The sequence below is a fragment of the Polypterus senegalus genome, chromosome 2 (genome assembly GCF_016835505.1).
Source record: "Polypterus senegalus isolate Bchr_013 chromosome 2, ASM1683550v1, whole genome shotgun sequence".
Lineage (NCBI taxonomy): Eukaryota > Metazoa > Chordata > Cladistia > Polypteriformes > Polypteridae > Polypterus > Polypterus senegalus.
In genome coordinates, this window is record NC_053155.1 from 295,723,254 (window position 1) to 295,741,405 (window position 18,152).

The 18,152-nt window shown below is 34.3% G+C and overlaps 1 protein-coding gene across 3 annotated transcripts in view; it reads right to left on the reverse strand.

Annotated features, from left to right (window-relative positions):
- supt20 (SPT20 homolog, SAGA complex component) overlaps positions 1-18,152 on the reverse strand; it is a 100,182-nt gene that overhangs the window by 42,036 nt on the left and 39,994 nt on the right. For all 3 annotated transcript variants that reach the window (XM_039745809.1, XM_039745808.1, XM_039745807.1), the window contains exons 5-14: positions 18,055-18,121; positions 16,930-17,056; positions 14,019-14,122; positions 13,433-13,549; positions 12,915-12,968; positions 10,319-10,458; positions 6,774-6,930; positions 6,627-6,683; positions 5,258-5,329; positions 3,970-4,136 (exon numbers count right to left, since the gene is read on the reverse strand). In XM_039745809.1, the coding sequence (XP_039601743.1) occupies positions 3,970-4,136; positions 5,258-5,329; positions 6,627-6,683; positions 6,774-6,930; positions 10,319-10,458; positions 12,915-12,968; positions 13,433-13,549; positions 14,019-14,122; positions 16,930-17,056; positions 18,055-18,121 (1,062 nt within the window). The remainder of the gene's footprint in view (positions 1-3,969; positions 4,137-5,257; positions 5,330-6,626; positions 6,684-6,773; positions 6,931-10,318; positions 10,459-12,914; positions 12,969-13,432; positions 13,550-14,018; positions 14,123-16,929; positions 17,057-18,054; positions 18,122-18,152) is intronic.

An 18,152-nucleotide genomic window follows, 5' to 3' on the forward strand; every position in this document is an offset into this window, starting at 1 on the left:
GCAGAGAATGTCAGAGAGAGTGAAAGAGACAGAGAAAAGCAAACAAAAAATCAATACAGGTTGTTAGAGCTTTGAAATGTGCGAAGCACCGCGCGGAAAGCAGATCGTATATCAATGAGGAGTTTTATTTAATACGTAATTCGTGCTCTGATTGGGTAGCATCTCAGCCATCCGCCAATAGCGTCTCTTGTATGAAATCAACTGGGCAAACTGAGGAAGCATGTACCATAAATTAAAAAAGACCCATTGTCCGCTGAAATCCGCGAACCAGCCAAAAATCCGTGATATATATTTAGATATGCTTACATTTAAAATCCACGATGGAGTGAAGCCGCGAAAGTCAAAGCGCGATATAGCGAGGGATCACTGTGTGTATGTGTGTGTGTATATATATATATATATATATATATATATATATATATATATTGATGAATTACAGCATTCTAAACATTGTCACCTTCTATATACTCCCCCTCCCAATCTCTATACCGCTCCATAAGTATCTTCCATTGATTGAAACGGTACTGGAAGTCTTCTTGCTTGAGGCTATTCAACATGCTTGCCGTTTTTCTCTTCACTTCATCCATTGAAGAAAAATGTGTCCCCTTCTGGTCACTTTTGATTTTCCGGAACAAATAAAAACACAAGGAGCTAAATCTGGCAAATAGGGAGGATGATCGAGGACAGGAATGTTTTTGTCAGTCAAAAACTGCTTTAATGGGGGAAAAAAGAAAATTTGCAAGAAATTTAATGTTGATTGGCTGTTTGATTTTTTCACCAGACATTACCGCAGCAACTCATGTAGCGATTGTTGTGCAAATACTGACTGGGTAATTCACAGGATATATCTAGCCGGTCAGCAGTTTGAGAGGGCATGAAGGAGGGATTTATAGTTTTATGATTCACATCTGGCTGACCTGCAGGAGGTTTTCTAGGAAAGCCCCAAGTCCAGTCCGGTTATTTTTTGTGTCTCACCTTGTATGGTTGGTTTATAATGATTCAAACAGCAACAACAATTTTTGCATAAGATATTGCATTTATGCTAGGTTTTCAGTGTGTTCTGAAATTTCTAGATTTTTTTCTAATTTATAATAATTCATAAGCACAGGTGCACAAATTAGACAATATAAAGGAGACAGGATCCCACATCTTAATTTGTTTGCTGATCCATGCCTGTTCAACTTCAGAGCTGGTTGATTCATTTCAGATTTCTACAGCTTAAGCAATCGACAATGTTAGCATTTCTGACGTCTAGAAGAGTTTGTTATTCAAGACCATGTTAGAGGTCTTATAAAAACTGACCACAAGTCACTTGGCATTATTGTTGGTTATCTCAACAAAGATAACATCTCCACTGTAGGCCTTGTATTCCTTCTTTTGCATTATGAATCTATTCTTAAATTGGTGATTCACCAAGAATGTACTTTTTGAATGATTTAATTGTGTAGTCTGTAATTAAGTTTCAGCAGTTGTTCTGGCATTGAATGAGAAGATGCATTGCCATCTTCCCAAACAATTCCACCCTAGGGCCAATGACAAATTAAATCATTTAAACTCTGTCCAAACATGACTTTTGCAACTTCTTAGTTTTCTGCATTCATTATTTGTTGCTGATGTCTCAAATATTCCTTGTGTTCTCAGCTCTCACACCTCTTCTGAAACCTCACCCACCATCGTTAGTGTTAGCAAAAGGTCATGCTTTCAAATCAAGAAAAGAGGAACGTTGAAGTTCAGCCTTATTTTTGTAGTTTTACAGAGCTTCTGGAAGCTTAGTTTCTTCCAGACTGTCATCAAGTCAGAAACTCATGAGAATTCTTCATAAAAATATTTGTGAAAAATGCTTTTGTGATTTTTACTCTTTTCCAGATTCATGATCCTTCAGTGGGTGCAACATAATATGACAGAGGTTGAGAAATAATCTCTTTCTGTCATCATAACAGAAAGAAACAGAAACAAATAATCAAACATTTACACATGAATGCATTACACTCACAGTGAACTGCAGTTTCAAGAGGTGTTTGTTCTTAACTGTTTCAAATTAATTATGCAATTCTTACTAATGATAAAAGAAGAAAAATGTATTTTGAGAATTAGCAGAAGACAAAAAACAAAGCTGAAGTAGATAAAAATAAAAGTGAAGCATACGTAGAATGTTAGTAGAGCTGTGTGTCAATTATCAGTGGCATTATGTTCTCTTCATTTTTTGGCACTAGTTGAGTCATGCACTAAAGCATGATTTCTGTTTTGAATCTCAGGGCTGATTAAAGCCTGCTTAACATTACATGACTTTTACTCAGGTAGCATAACACATATAATGACTGCAATTGCTAAAGCTTGTGGACTCTGAAGGTGACAAACTATACAACTAGGAATCACCAGATGTGACCAGTTCTCTCAAGACTTTCATCATTGTTCAAACTATGGAAAGCTTACCTCATTTCAGCACTAATCAGCGTAAACTTACGCAATTAGTGTAGTGACTAAAGAAGACCTTATCAAGTATCTTAAGATAGGTGCAATCTGGGTCTATCTTTATTCTTACTTAGAGACACGTGCACTGGCTCCAAAGTTCAATAAGTCTTATTTAATTTGTTGACTTGTCATCAGCTGTCAGCTCCTGCATACATAAGAAAACATCCATATAACTGGTAACTTGCTACAATAAAATCAAATTGTTTTAATTTTGTTGCTGAGAGTTGCAGAATGCTATAACCACGCTGTTGGGAATGGTACCCCACATGACTGATGGCCACATGCAAACACTGTGCCTGTCCATGACTCACTGGGATTTCCTTAAGATTATATAAATAAAGGCCACAACTGAAATTCATTGTGAAAAAGTTATGTTTTGTGATGCCAGCTTAACCATTTTATAAATGTAGCACATTTATAAAAGGCATTATTCTTTTCTCTTAGATTATTTTTTTTTAAAGTTTTCATGATTTCTCTGTAAAAGCATCTGGCAGTTCACATTTTTTGCTTTATGCACATTCTTAACACATTTACATGGATGTTTCTCTGTGTTTGTGTACATTTTCTCCTATATTAGAAAGATGTGTATGTTATGTTAATTACCCTGAGCCAGTCTGTTATGAGACAGTATGAGTATGCAGGCTGAGGATACACCATATTTAAGTGGTCTCCTGTCAAGAGTTGGTTTGCCTTGTACCCACTGCTGCCGGGAGAGGCTATGGACCTCACTAACCTGAATTACATAAGCTGGTAAGGAAAATAGATTGATGGATGGACAGATGAAAAGATGGATAGATTCAGAATACAAATGCACCCATGATATTATCTGCCAAATATCTATTTCCAACCGCTTACCAAAAATAAGTAATGCCCTGTCAACACAAAAGAAGTGATTAACATTTTTTATTTATATATTTATATTTATTTTTATTTAAAGCAAGGTTTCCTAAACTTTATTTTCTCTTGATTAAATCTAATCCTTCTCAGAACAAGATTAGGTTACTACCCATGAATTTTTTTTAGACTTCACAAACCATATGTGACCCAATCCCATTAAATACAACAGTCTCTTGTAACCCTAGACGACCCTAAGGCAGCAACCCACAACTCAACAGTTAAAGAAATAGATTTAAAATCACAGGTTGTGTAAAACAACGAAAAATTTTAAACATCCATTAACACAACCTGCAACTAGAAAAAAAAAATAGACAAAAACTGGCACATACTTCTGATGGCAGAAATAAACCTTTGACACCAGTAACATAATAAGAAAATCTGGTAGATGTGTAAAAGCAACAGAGAGAAACAGAGAGAATTACCCAGTCTAGGAAGGTACTAGCAACAATTGTTACACTAACAGACTTTCATAAACAGGCTGAGAGATAAAACGGTTTACAGTAATTAAGTATACTATGACCTTGCAGCTAAAGAACAACATTAATGTCTAAACTCACTGCAAATCTTATAGACAACCTTATAAACAAACAACTAACTTACGGGGGGTGAATGAGGTGGAAATCATTTTCATCATCTCTTGATAAATCCTTTGCTACTTGAATTTTACCATAGAACAAGGGATCTCCTGCACACTGATAAATGGTCACTTTCGTCTTTGGGAAGGGTGCACCCACTTCACATTCAAAGATATAATCATCTTTAATATCCTAAAAAATGAAAGAAGAATGCTAGCAACTACATTCTAAATTTGTTTGATTTTATAAAATACATTGGCTCAATTTTTAAATGATGGCATTTTTGGAGCAATCAACTTACAGCTCTGCCTATTTGGACTCAAATTCCAGTTTTCACCCCCAGCTCCAGTACCATAGCTTAGTAAAATCCTCTTATGGAACAGAATATTTAGAATCCATAAATATTCTGAATATTCACTTTCATAACCATGCTGTTATATATTGTTGATTATGTTTAATTCTACAATATACTTGTTCGGCTAGCAAAATGGACGCAGTAAAAGTGAAGTAAAGGCACTGGAGAAATTGAATACAACTTGCTTGTCTTGCTGGTTTGACTGCATAAGAATAGATACTGAAGAAAATCTTTTTTTTTTTCTACTGAGTGCTTACAGTTTACAGATTAATGCATTTTAGATATTGAGTGTTGAGTGCATTTTTTTAATGAGTCACTGTGTCATAATACTTTTACAAGGCACTGAACAATGAAACACATTTGACTAATTGGAAGTACAGGCAGTCCCTGGGTTATGTACGAGAGAGGGACTGTAGGTTTGTACTTAAATTGAATTTGTATGTAAGTCGGAACAGGTACATTATTTTAATAAATGCTATTGTTGACCGACTGTTACCAAGTGCTCTGCCAATGATGGATAATGGAGTTTCACCTCTTTCTGACCTTTTCATTATTTCTACTTTATTTTCAATGGTGATGGTTTTTCTCTTCTGTACTGTATCACCAGCTGCCCGAGGGACACTACACTGCGCGAGCAGCGAAATCGACCCCCTCCAGCCTCCATCCAGCCACCGCTTGCACCCTTGTTCGTATGTCGTAGGTCGAATGTCCATAACCTGGGGACTACCTGTACAAGCAATAGTGGACTAACTCATTTTTTATTTTCATAGATCTGGATCTTATTTTCACTGCAAGATTACAAATGTTAGTGTTCAAATAGCTTTTTATGATTAAAGGTTTTATTAATGCAGGGACTGTCATCACACAAGACAAAAAATTTGTGATTTTGTTTATTTAAGATAAAATAATACTGCAAATTAAGTTAAACTTGGAAGAATACAAGCCTAAAATAACTTACATGAGCTGGCCAGACAGATGGTTGAGATTCTTCAAGCTTAACAGATTTCTCCACAGTAGCATACTTTTCCACCTATAATGAGCACAAAAATAGTAATAAAAAAGTAACTAAATGGGGGGAAAAAAAACAAACAAAAAAATAGAAACATCTACCACATTTATTGTAGTTTTAAATGTTTTAATGCCAACTTCTCCCAAATAAAAAACTAGCTTCTTACTGGAACACAAACTACATTCTTTAAAGGGTACCACAAGAAATTTCACTAAATGTGAAAAGTTTTCCCAGAACACAAAAGCAAAAGTTTAATTTTAACAGAGACCATAAAACATGGTTCTTTGTAAAGGTTGAACTGCTAACATAGTTGTCTTAAACTTGGGTATAGGAATAGAAACATTTGCTTTGGGACTATATATATCTCCAAACAGTAGCAGCTGATGACTTGATACAGAAGCTGAGCCTATGTGGTTCTAATTGATTATGAAAGACAGAAGTTAAAACCCAACACACTCAGTCGAGACTCAAAAGAATATCAATCATTAAGGGCTTTTTATTTATCTTATTTTTTTTAACATCAAATGAGTAATTCCTCTACCCCGTGACCTGGAGTTGAATAAGGAGGTGGACATCATGAAGGTAATATAGGCTTAAATATATTTGCTCTAATATCCCAAAAATTTTTATTATGACAACTGGCCAACCTGGATGAACCCACAAAAAAAATGGTAGTCAAACAGGCAGAGAGAGAGAGAGAGAGAAAGTGCAAGCAAGCAAAAATTACTAAATAATTCCAATTATTTCAAATGGTTACTCTTCTTTGAAAATTACCTCCTTGTTATGTAATAAAGTGATTTTGTATTATACAGCCCATTTTTAAATTAGGCAGATAAACACAGGCACACAGCAGACTAAGTTTGTTGTAGTACAACATGAGAAAGATAATATTTAAATACTTATTGCACAAAATCTTTTTGTGTTGGGTGTGTGGTAACATTTATCAGAAACAAATGGCGGTATGACAGTGACGCTAATTGACCAACGAAGTTAATACTTGGCAGGTAACATTCATCTACAGATAAATGAATTTCAGGAATAGCTAAAATTCTCTGGGCCTACCTAATTACCTTCACCATTCAAGTAACCCTGAACCATTCATGTAGCAGTTAGGCCTGATCTGAATTGTTTATGACACTTGCAGCTAACACAGTGTGATAAAATTAGCAAGCAAATTTAAAAGTAGCACATTCTTGGCACAATAATACATATCTGTGTGGCAATTTTATTTTAATTTGGAAATTATAACTGGAGAAAAAAGATTTTGGACTAACGAGCAGGTAACTTACTCATAATTTAAAAGTAATACTGGACTTACATCAAGCTCTGTTGGTGCCAATAACAGGCAGCTATTTTGTTTCCACATATCCACACACTGCCAAAGAAACAATAGACTTTAGTTATTACTGTTGTAATGAAATAACACAAGCAGCATGCAATAAGGAGGAAAACAATAAATGCTTACGTTGCCAGCTCTGGAAATTTTAAGATCCACTGACTGAGATATTTTTCTTTCCTTTCTTTTTTGTATATAGTCAAACAATTTCAACTGTGGTGGTGTTGGATAATTGGCCATTTCTAACCGTCTATTTAAAGAAGGCCGGGAAAATCTCTTGAAGCATCTATAAAATATGTTGCAAAAAGGAGAAAAGTGCATTGGCTTTTAGTAAGTATATTACTGAAACACTGATTTCACTATTTTTCCTTATTTAACAAGATTTACTTTAACCCACCTCATACAAGACAGTGATAAACAGACATTCAACATACAATGTATTCCATTCTGAATCACTCCACAAAAGCAATTGTTTTATCTACAGTGGTGTGAAAAACTATTTGCCCCCTTCCTGATTTCTTATTCTTTTGCATGTTTGTCACACAAAATGTTTCTGATCATCAAACACATTTAACCATTAGTCAAATATAACACAAGTAAACACAAAATGCAGTTTTTAAATGATGGTTTTATTATTTAGGGAGAAAAAATCCAAACCTACATGGCCCTGTGTGAAAAAGTAATTGCCCCTTGTTAAAAATAACCTAACTGTGGTGTATCACACCTGAGTTCAATTTCCGTAGTCACCCCCAGGCCTGATTACTGCCACACCTGTTTCAATCAAGAAATCACTTCAATAGGAGCTGCCTGACACAGAGAAGTAGACCAAAAGCACCTCAAAAGCTAGACATCATGCCAAGATCCAAAGGAATTCAGGAACAAATGAGAACAGAAGTAATTGAGATCTATCAGTCTGGTAAAGGTTATAAAGCCATTTCTAAAGCTTTGGGACTCCAGCGAACCACAGTGAGAGCCATTATCCACAAATGGGAAAAACATGGAACAGTGGTGAACCTTCCCAGGAGTGGCCGGCCGACCAAAATTACCCCAAGAGCGCAGAGACGACTCATATGAGAGGTCACAAAAGACCCCAGGACAACGTCTAAAGAACTGCAGGCCTCACTTGCCTCAATTAAGGTCAGTGTTCATGACTCCACCATAAGAAAGAGACTGGGGAAAAACGGCATGCATGGCAGATTTCCAAGACGCAAACCACTGTTAAGCAAAAAGAACATTAGGGCTCGTCTCAATTTTGCTAAGAAACATCTCAATGATTGCCAAGACTTTTGGGAAAATACCTTGTGGACTGATGAGACAAAAGTTGAACTTTTGGAAGGCAAATGTCCCGTTACATCTGGCGAAAAGGAACACAGCATTTCAGAAAAGAACATCATACCAACAGCAAAATATGGTGGTGGTAGTGTGATGGTCTGGGGTTGTTTTGCTGCTTCAGGACCTGGAAGGCTTGCTGTGATAGATGGAACCATGAATTCTACTGTCTACCAAAAATTCCTGAAGTAGAATGTCCGGTCATCTGTTCGTCAACTCAAGCTGAAGCGATCTTGGGTGCTGCAACAGGACAATGACCCAAAACACATCAGCAAATCCACCTCTGAATGGCTGAAGAAAAACAAAATAAAGACTTTGGAGTGGCCTAGTCAAAGTCCTGACCTGAATCCAATTGAGATGCTATGGCATGACCTTAAAAAGGCGGTTCATGCTAGAAACCCCTCAAATAAAGCTGAATTACAACAATTCTGCAAAGATGAGTGGGCCAAAATTCCTCCAGAGCGCTGTAAGAGACTCATTGCAAGTTATCGCAAACGCTTGATTGCAGTTATTGCTGCTAAGGGTGGCCCAACCAGTTATTAGGTTCAGGGGGCAATTACTTTTTCACACAGGGCCATGTAGGTTTGGATTTTTTTTTCTCCCTAAATAGTAAAAACCAACATTAAAAAACTGCATTTTGTGTTTACTTGTGTTATATTTGACTAATGGTTAAATGTGTTTGATGATCAGAAACATTTTGTGTGACAAACATGCAAAAGAATAAGAAATCAGGAAGGGGGCAAATAGTTTTTCACACCACTGTATCTCTGTTTTGCTTTACTTTAACCTATAACAACATAAATGTGTAACATAAATCAAAACACAGTAACCAAATTCAAATGATTTTGTCATTCTTCCTCAATTATGAAGACTTTTAACATTTAAACTTATGACAAAAAGTTTGTGAAATGACAACAGTGTAAAGTATATATTTCAAGGATACATTACTAAATGTGACAATGATATACAGTAAATCACAATATACAAACAAATTCTTATTTGATATTAGGTAAATCTTGTGATAACCAGCTAGGATTTCATCTCTTTTTCATCTGTTAAAACTACAAATTATGAACAGATGCAACTGCCTTCTAGAAAGCAAATGGTCTGGATGCTTAGTCACTTATTTCAAGTGTCTGCATTTATCATTTCATTTTAATCTGATAAGTGTATAAGAATGGCTTTATATTACTTTTTTGAATCTTGCACATTTTTTCAGATCCTTGATAAACAGACACTTATTACAGCAAAATTGAACACAAAATCCTAAAATTGACTTAACACTGACACTCATGTCTTTTCATTCATTAAACATAACTAAAGAATTACACCATGTGGGGGCTCAATCAAAATTTTCATATCATTAGAATATCTTTTTATCATTGAATTGACTGCTTACAATTTTGTTTTTGGCAGTTTTTTTTTTGTTTGGTAAGGGGTGAGATTATATTTTTGACATTTCTTGTTAGTCCAGTCAATAGATACATTGGAGTATTATTATATATAAAAAAAAGATATTTTAGTAATTCTAATAAAAGCATTAAACTGATTAGATGTACTAGTTTACTTTTACTTAAGATTTTTGGTCAATATGCAGTGCATCTCCTTCCAAAATATAATTTGAGCAGATTATATTTTGCACACACAACAGCAGCTATAAAGTGATGTTTAATTCTCAATGAAGCATTCTCTATCATTTTAAACTAACTTCTACTTCAAAATGCTGAAAGGACTTACAGCAAGCTAAAAAAAGGTTGATGGGCAAGTTATTATAAATAAACCAGTTAATAAAGCAGAATAGTGTGTTGACAACAGCATGTAAAGTTAAATTCCTTACCTGCCCTCCTTGAACATTTACACTAAATCTTAAGATTTTCAAATAGACTGCCTTAAATGCAACTATAATGCATGCAGTATTCAAATAATACTGGCAAAATATGTTGAAACTTGTTTCTTGAGATGCGAGTATATGGCATTTAAAAATATTGCCTGCATTAAAGTTTGTATCAGGGAATATATTTTTCTGTCTCTCACATATATATGAGTCCAAGGGCAGTTCAAAAAGGAGTATTAAAAAGAATCTAGCAAAAATTAAAAAGTGGAATGGAAAAGACAGATAGGCTGCTATAGTATCCAACTATACTTTGGTGAACTTTGAGACACTGATCTGTAAATATACTTGAGAATTAAATATATACAATTCCTTAAATTGGGGGATTTTTTTTTTCTCAGATTACTTGCAGTTGCATATAGCTCCACATGACCCAGACAAAGACATTAGCGTGCAGAAATCAGACTAAGTGAAGGTTAAAAGCAAAATGCTTGCTTAAAATGGATCAATATACCTTTTCATTGAGTAAGTGTTCATTTTTTGCTTGTTATAAAGCAATCTGTTGACAGTGCATGTGACCGAGATGGAGGGATCCAGACATAATGGCTCTGCAGTTGCCAAGATTAAGTGACTCTCCAGAAGCAATTTATCATCCTAAAATGGAAAGAGTATAACATATAAACAAGCACAGATATTTTACTTGTATTATACACATATACACATTTGACAAAAAATTAAATAAATAAGAAATCGGTCTCATAACCAAAACAGCTGCAGATTTTGACATGTATTATGCTTTCAGTGGGTGTTTTTATGTGTGCTCCATTATTTGTTCAGACCATTTAAGGGTAGTAACTCAACATAATTTCATGCAAATTAAGGGATTTTTTACGCATTTTGACTACTTCAAATTTTAAACCAATCTGTGGAGGCCTTTCTCAATTTTTTGCTAGCAATTTTCACTATTATTTAGGATCCTCTGCATTAACCATTAACACTGCATACAGAAATTATGCAGCAAGGTTTGCATCGTGTGACTGAATATGAGAAAAAAGTTTGAGAAAATAATTATCAATTACTATTTAAAATGTATGACATTTTCCTAATAATGGTGGATAATCACTTTAAAATGCACTTCATCCACGGTACATACTAATGTTATCACAGATTTTACCTTAGGATTAAGTAACAGGAAAAAGTTCTTTGCTTTTCAGTGTTGCCTGTGTTCACTTCAAGTTCAGTTTATTCACCACTACATTTTGGCCTTTAAGAACATTCCTCTAAGAAATCCTTACAAAACAAATACAAATCATGCAAACTGTAAATACTACAAGCCTTGTCAGAAGGTTATCAAAATACTGAGGTGTTAATACCACCTTGGGAACCAAACTCTTGCCAGTTTGCTTCGAAAATATAAGCAATACCTGAACAAATATGTATAAAACTAAAAGCAAAAAATGTGTAAAATAATATCAAAGTAATGTGGATGAAACAGTGCCTTTGTTTGTAATATTTTTCAAATAATTTGAAAAAGGGTCTTAAGATTAAACATTTTCTATTTCAGGAGAATCATGTGACAGCTGCTTTAGTGTGTGAACAGTCCTAGTTAGAAATGCAACAACTTTGTGAAGGTAAGGGGTTGGTTCTTATCTCATTCCTTCTTGGCCCTAAATTCCCTTTTAAGGGATTGCCTTTCTGTGGCTGAAACTATAAAACAAACTGATGAAGTTCACTAAATGGAAAGTGTGTAACCTGTGTAAGAAGAAGTTATCATTGTCAGGGAACCCATAAGATACAATACTGATATGGCATCAAATCCCTCAGGTGATATACAGTACATCTTCTCATTTAGGGAGAGGTAACAGAAGATGGACTAGAACACCGCCTGTCTGGGTTTGGAACATACTCAAGTTAATATGCCTACCTACCATTAGCATCAATAAGTGTCTTTGCCTCCAGCTAAAATAATTACCAGTTATGCACCATCATCAGCACCTACATGCCAACTCAAGTAAATTAAGAGAAAATTCAAGGAGGAAATTTATTCCAATCTGGATGTGGCACTGGTCACAGCATCAAAGAAAAACAAAGTAGATCTACCATGTGACATTCATAAAAGGACTGAATGCAGCTTCTATTAGGGAATGCCACTGGCTAGAATGAATCTCCACTCCAAACAATATCATCTCCTGCATTATGTATTCATCCATACCTACAGCATAAAAAACATACACATCTCTCAGGCTATATGTGGAAGAACATCTTGCTTGATTGATCATTGATTGGTTTGTGTAATCAGGAATTTCTGGCTTGTCTATAAATATCAAAGGTGTTCATGTAAAAGCATGAAAAAACACAATGTCAGAGCCAAAAACCTTGGCTTGAAAAATGGTAATGGTGATAGCTCCTTACTACCATCCAAGAGACATGCACTAATTCTACTGGCTGTAGCTTGCATGAATTACAGGACTATAGACTCCTGACAAAAGAACTTCGAATGTGAGACCAATGGAAAGATCTACAACAGCAAGTAGTAGGAGGAGAAAGCCAATAACATGCATAATTCTGATGATCAATACAATATGTAGAGAATCTTTCTGATAGTGAAGATCTTATATGGACTAAGCTCCAATGGTCCTTTCTACTTTAATGGCCTTGTGAAGTGTGTTCATAATTTGCAGACAAGTTTGACTTTTATGATTTTTGCTTGTAATCAGATCAGTACCATTCTGAGACAACCACTCTCCAATATTTCATCTAATTTGATAAACATGTTAAGACATGCTTCAGCTATATGGCTGGTTAATTTCATATCTGGCTATGCTTTTTTGATACACATTTGAGGAATATGCTAAATGCCATGTTTTTAAGCAATTCGCTATGAAACCCTGAAAATCTGAGGTCAAAAGTCTGTACACCCTTTTAAGGTTTAAAGAGAACTGAAAATAATGATAGAACTGATTGCTGTAATCAAGTAAAAGCAGCTTTCACTTCTTGAAACTCACACAAAAATCAGCCTTTCACACGAAGGTTTAACATTTAACGATGTGTAAAAAAATGTAATTCATCATCTCAAAAGAATTAAACTTTTAATTTAAAATTTTAGTTACCTGCGTCCACTTGTGGTTGTCACTTGTTATTGCATGGACATCACAAACCAGGGTCTATTAAGATAATAAACATTGCTCTGATTACAAAACATAAAAACTGAGAAGGCCTCTAGATAACTAAAAGAATAAAATAATAATAAAAATAAATAAAAAATCTGTTAATTTCATGTCAACTATCAAAGCGTACATGAAAACAAAATTACACTTGCATTCCTCACCTATAAGAAATAAAAACCACATAGATTTAACAACTTGAATGGGTAAATACTCAGAGACAGAAATAAAATGATTAATGAATAGTTAAAAATGGTCTATCCTTCAGTAAAGATAAGATGTTAACTCTTTGCAGGCAACTGCTATACACTGTATAGCTGAACCTTCTTATCAAATATATAAAAGGTTAATGGATACCCAGAACACTAATGAAAAAGTATTCTTAAAGTCAATTCTGAATTAATTTTAAATATACTGTTTAACACTGAACACTTAACAGAACAAAATATAAATCACAAAGTTACCTGCATTGTTGGCCGCAACAGTATGTGCCTAGTTTTATATGTTGGTACTTTAGTGTTACCAGTTTGTCGATAATCTCTAATTTCAGCTATGACACACCCACAATGAAAAATATTGACCTACATCATTAGAAAACAAAAAAGACAAAAAATTAATGTGATATTAAAACAATATGCAAATCTATGGCTTGCCTGAAAAGTTTGCATTTTTAATCAAGATTAATCTTCTTGAGATTATCTCCCTAATAAATGCTCTTAAGAGTTAGAAAATTGTTTGTAGATTCAGATAATAAAGTTATGAATGCATTTTTCTATCATTTCCTGATATGTATTTTAGAAGTCTGTGATAAAATTGACTGGTGACCCACATACACATAAATAATTATACAATCCAAAAATAATGAGTATCTTTAAAAAAGTATAATGAGTCTTACATTTGGACAGCACAAGTGGTTTTCTAGGTAATTAATCTTTTTGCATTTATTTTGCAGAACTAACAAACATGTTCTGCAGTGAGGTTGTATAAATTTTGCTGTCTATTCAACAAAATTAATATTTCAGGGTAAGAATACGATTTAAGAAAATGCACCTGCGACTTTTCCAATAAATCGACAAGGATTGGAGGCAGTTCTTCAGCATCAAGATAATCCAGAAGTTCACACTCCTCATAGGGTAGCCGGATAGTTTCCGAGTCTGCAAAAAGAAATATATTACAAATAAAAAAAGAATACCATAATTTTTCAGTAAACAGAAATAAACTGTAAAGGATACAAGATTCTTTCAGAATCATGTGAGCTTTGATTAGTAATTTATGTTTTTAATTCATCTATACATGATTAATAGAACACCTCCTAGCACTCTTCCCATGGAAAGGTAAATGTGGGTTACACAAATACTTAAAACTTTAACAACAATGTTCTATCAACAATCATGCGCATGATCTGGTGCTGGCAACTTTAGTTAAGTCACATATTTGAATCTTTTTTCATTACATCTGCCCTGCTGTCCTTGAGATGGAAGGAACTCATGTAAATCACAACACTGTTTTTCATTCTTCAATAATATTAAAAAAATATATAAAATTATATCAAAAGTGTGTAAATAGTAACAAAAAACAACTTCTGCTGCTCTTATAGCCTTTTCCACTAAACAAACTTTTAACAGAAGCGCTCTCCCTCTTTTCTTTTACATTTTTTTGATGCTTAAAAAAATTACAATTATTACAATTGTTGATAATAATGATTAGATTTGGCCTCAGGCTTGTTACTATAAGTTACTATAAATTTTTAAATTCTAAATATTCAGCTGGGATAGCACAGTGGAGCTGCTGCCCCGCAGTAAGGAGACCCGGGTTCGCTTCCCAGGTCATCCCTGCGTGGAGTTTGCATGTTCTCCCCGTGTCTGTGGGGGTTTCCTCCGGGTACTAAGGTTTCCTCCCATAGTCAAAAGGCATGCTGGTTAGGTGCAATGCCGATTCTAAATTGTCCCGTGTGTGTGTGTGTGTGTGTGTGTGTGTGTGTGTGTGTGTGTGTGCGTGCCCTGCCCAGGGTTTGTTTCCTACCTTGCACCCTGTGTTGGCTGGGATTGGCTCCAGCAGACCCCCATGACCCTGTAGTTAGGATATAGTGGGTTGGATAATGGATTGATAGCTGGATATTCAGCTGTCATCGCAAACTCAAATGTCGACCCATTTTAACTGCCTTTTAGACAAACTATAAAGTTGACAGTTAACACAGGATGACTAGAGAAGATGGAAAGAAAACCTTAGGTCTACAATATATGAGAACATAAGAGATTCTGAGAAACGTAGACCTGGATATATTAAATATTCCCGTACTGTGCTGGTTACACTACCACCAAAGAAGCTCTCTTATACCTTAACAGAGGAAAAGCTTGGTGAGGATGACAAGGCCAAAGATCCAGAATAAGGATAAAAGTAAGGTGGAAAGGACTTAAAGCTGGTTCAAACTCCACATAATAAGGAATGTTTGATCACTTCTTAACACTAGAATTACCAGAGCCTACGAAAAAACTCGTAAATCCGTCCCACCTTAAATTGCTTCTTAAAATCGTTCACAGCTCTCCACCAGCGTCTTTTGTCATCTAAATGTGCTGATAAAAATCAGGCTGCAAGCAGCCGGCTATTCCATCCCCCCACCGACTTCGAACGTGCACAAACTTCTCCCAGCTTATGCCTTGATTGATTTTCTGGGAGTGAAGTGGAGTTTTAGAGTGGAAATAATAGATTGTTGTTTGGAACACACGCATTTCATGTCTGTTCCGTTTCTACAGTAATCTGTGTAAACACATTGTTAAAACAGAAACGTTTTTTATATTCTACTAGTAGATGACAAAATGTAGGTATAAACTATATAATGTATGAAGCCTGAAGTATCAAAGAAATACTTTCACAAAAGATACAAATCTAACACAACAATTGCGCTTTTATTCAAAAATATAACTGCAGAAACAAAAAGCCGCCTAAACATGCGACATTGACACCCGTTTATTATGACTGCCTCCGTGGCGCAATAGAATCAGCTGCCGACTGGGAATCAAAACGTCGCAAGTTTGATTCTTCACCACTCCGTTTTGAGAAGTAAACTGCTCTTAGTCTTACTATTTTAGGCAACTTGAAATACAGTATACATTCTCTCTCTGAAATGAAAGCTTCAGGCTATGTGAAAAAACCCTATGCTAAAACTGGTTTTGACATGATTTAATTAAACCAGAAATGCATATTACCAGTCCAACAAAACAATATATCTATACTAATAAAAGGCAAAGCCCTCACTGACCGACTGACTGACTGACTCACTCACTCACTGACTGACTCATCACTAATTCTCCAACTTCCCGTGTAGGTAGAAGGCTGAAATTTCGCAGGCTCATTCCTTACAGCTTACTTATATATATATATATATATATATATATATATATATATATATATATATATATATATATATATATATATATATATATATATATATATAGGCTATTCCTTACAGTACAGTATATATGTGTACATGTATGTACAGTATATATATATATATATATATATATATATATATATGACAGCAACACTCATAACAGATAACAGTGACAAAACAATTACATTGACAATGATGTTACGTTATTTTCAAAATGTTTACTTTAATTTTCAGTACTTTTATGACACACTACACTCATAAGCTGGTATTTTGCTAGTATATATATATATATATATATATATATATATATATATATTTATATATATATTATATATTATATAGTTATAGTATATATATATATATATATATATATATATATAGTATATATATATATATATATATATATATATATATATATATATATATATATATATATATATATATATATATATATATATATATATATAGTACACATACACGCTATTGATGTTTAGCTTTTTAAAAAAACATTACAAACTCCAATAATTTCCTTAACATAATTGCTAACACCCTAAAAGTAAGTGATTTTACCAGTTCCATTTTTTCCCCTGAGCATCAATGAATATCCCTCATTTCCAGGGTAAAGATTCACTACAAGACACGACAATGTCTCCTGCATCACAAGCTTTTCCAGTAGATTAACATTTCTCCTCAGTTTCTGCAGGTAAATAAATACAAAGAAAAATTTTGAACATAGTAATAAAAGTTAATCAAAAGTCATTAATCTAAAACTGTGTCTATGCAAGTTAAAATATTTCTCTTTGAATAAAAAAATCCTCATTACCTACTTTAAGTTATCAAGTAAGCTACTAATCAGGCTAAGTCCTACCAATAAGCATATAAGATCAGAACAGAATGTGCAAACGGCACAAATAGCATCCAAATTCTTAACTGCAAGTTAATGCAAAGTGAAATACCAACCATCTCCATTGCTGAAAGGGGACACAGAATGATCACAATACGCAAATGACAGAGTTCAGTACACAAGTTCAAGAGACATTACCTCAAAAGCAAGGTACACCTGCTAACAATGGATTATTGGATTGTAAACCAATGTTCATTTGAAGCACAGGAAAGTAGCATGTATAAAATCATTTGGGCCATTCTGGACAACAAAAAGGTAAAATAGTTTGCAGCTAGCCCTACAAAAAGGATGGATTCAAGATGAATGCCTGCTCATTAATAATGCTTGTAATGACATCAGATTACTAATTTAAAAGTACTGCAAGTTGATTCTATATAATATATGAAATCAGATCTTTATGAATAGCTTACTTTCATCAAAACTGTTCTAATGTTCCTCACCAGCAGTAAGACTGTAACCAACTAGACAATTTAAGATTCCAGTTTTAAGTTTTACATTTTCATGTCTATTTACAGCATTTTTTAAACTTGTCTTCTAATTTACTCCTGCATACTATGATGATGTTTTCTATACTGGAGTAAAGGCCAATTTTGTAGTAATGTAGGCTCTATTTAACTTATACTCATTTTACTTACACCATGACCCTGCACTTTATGCAAATAACATCGCTTCCATATCACCACAAATAACCATATGCTATGTCAAGAGTTACCGCAAAACTAAATTTTATTACACTTTCACGGTTCACAATGAATCATACAAAAATTCTGCTCAAAAGTTGCTTCATTTACCTTTATTTCAGGCTCCTTTTCACATTCTTCCAAATACAAATCATAGAGTTTCTGATTAAGGGATTTCCTGTATCATAAAGACAAATTATGATGGTAAT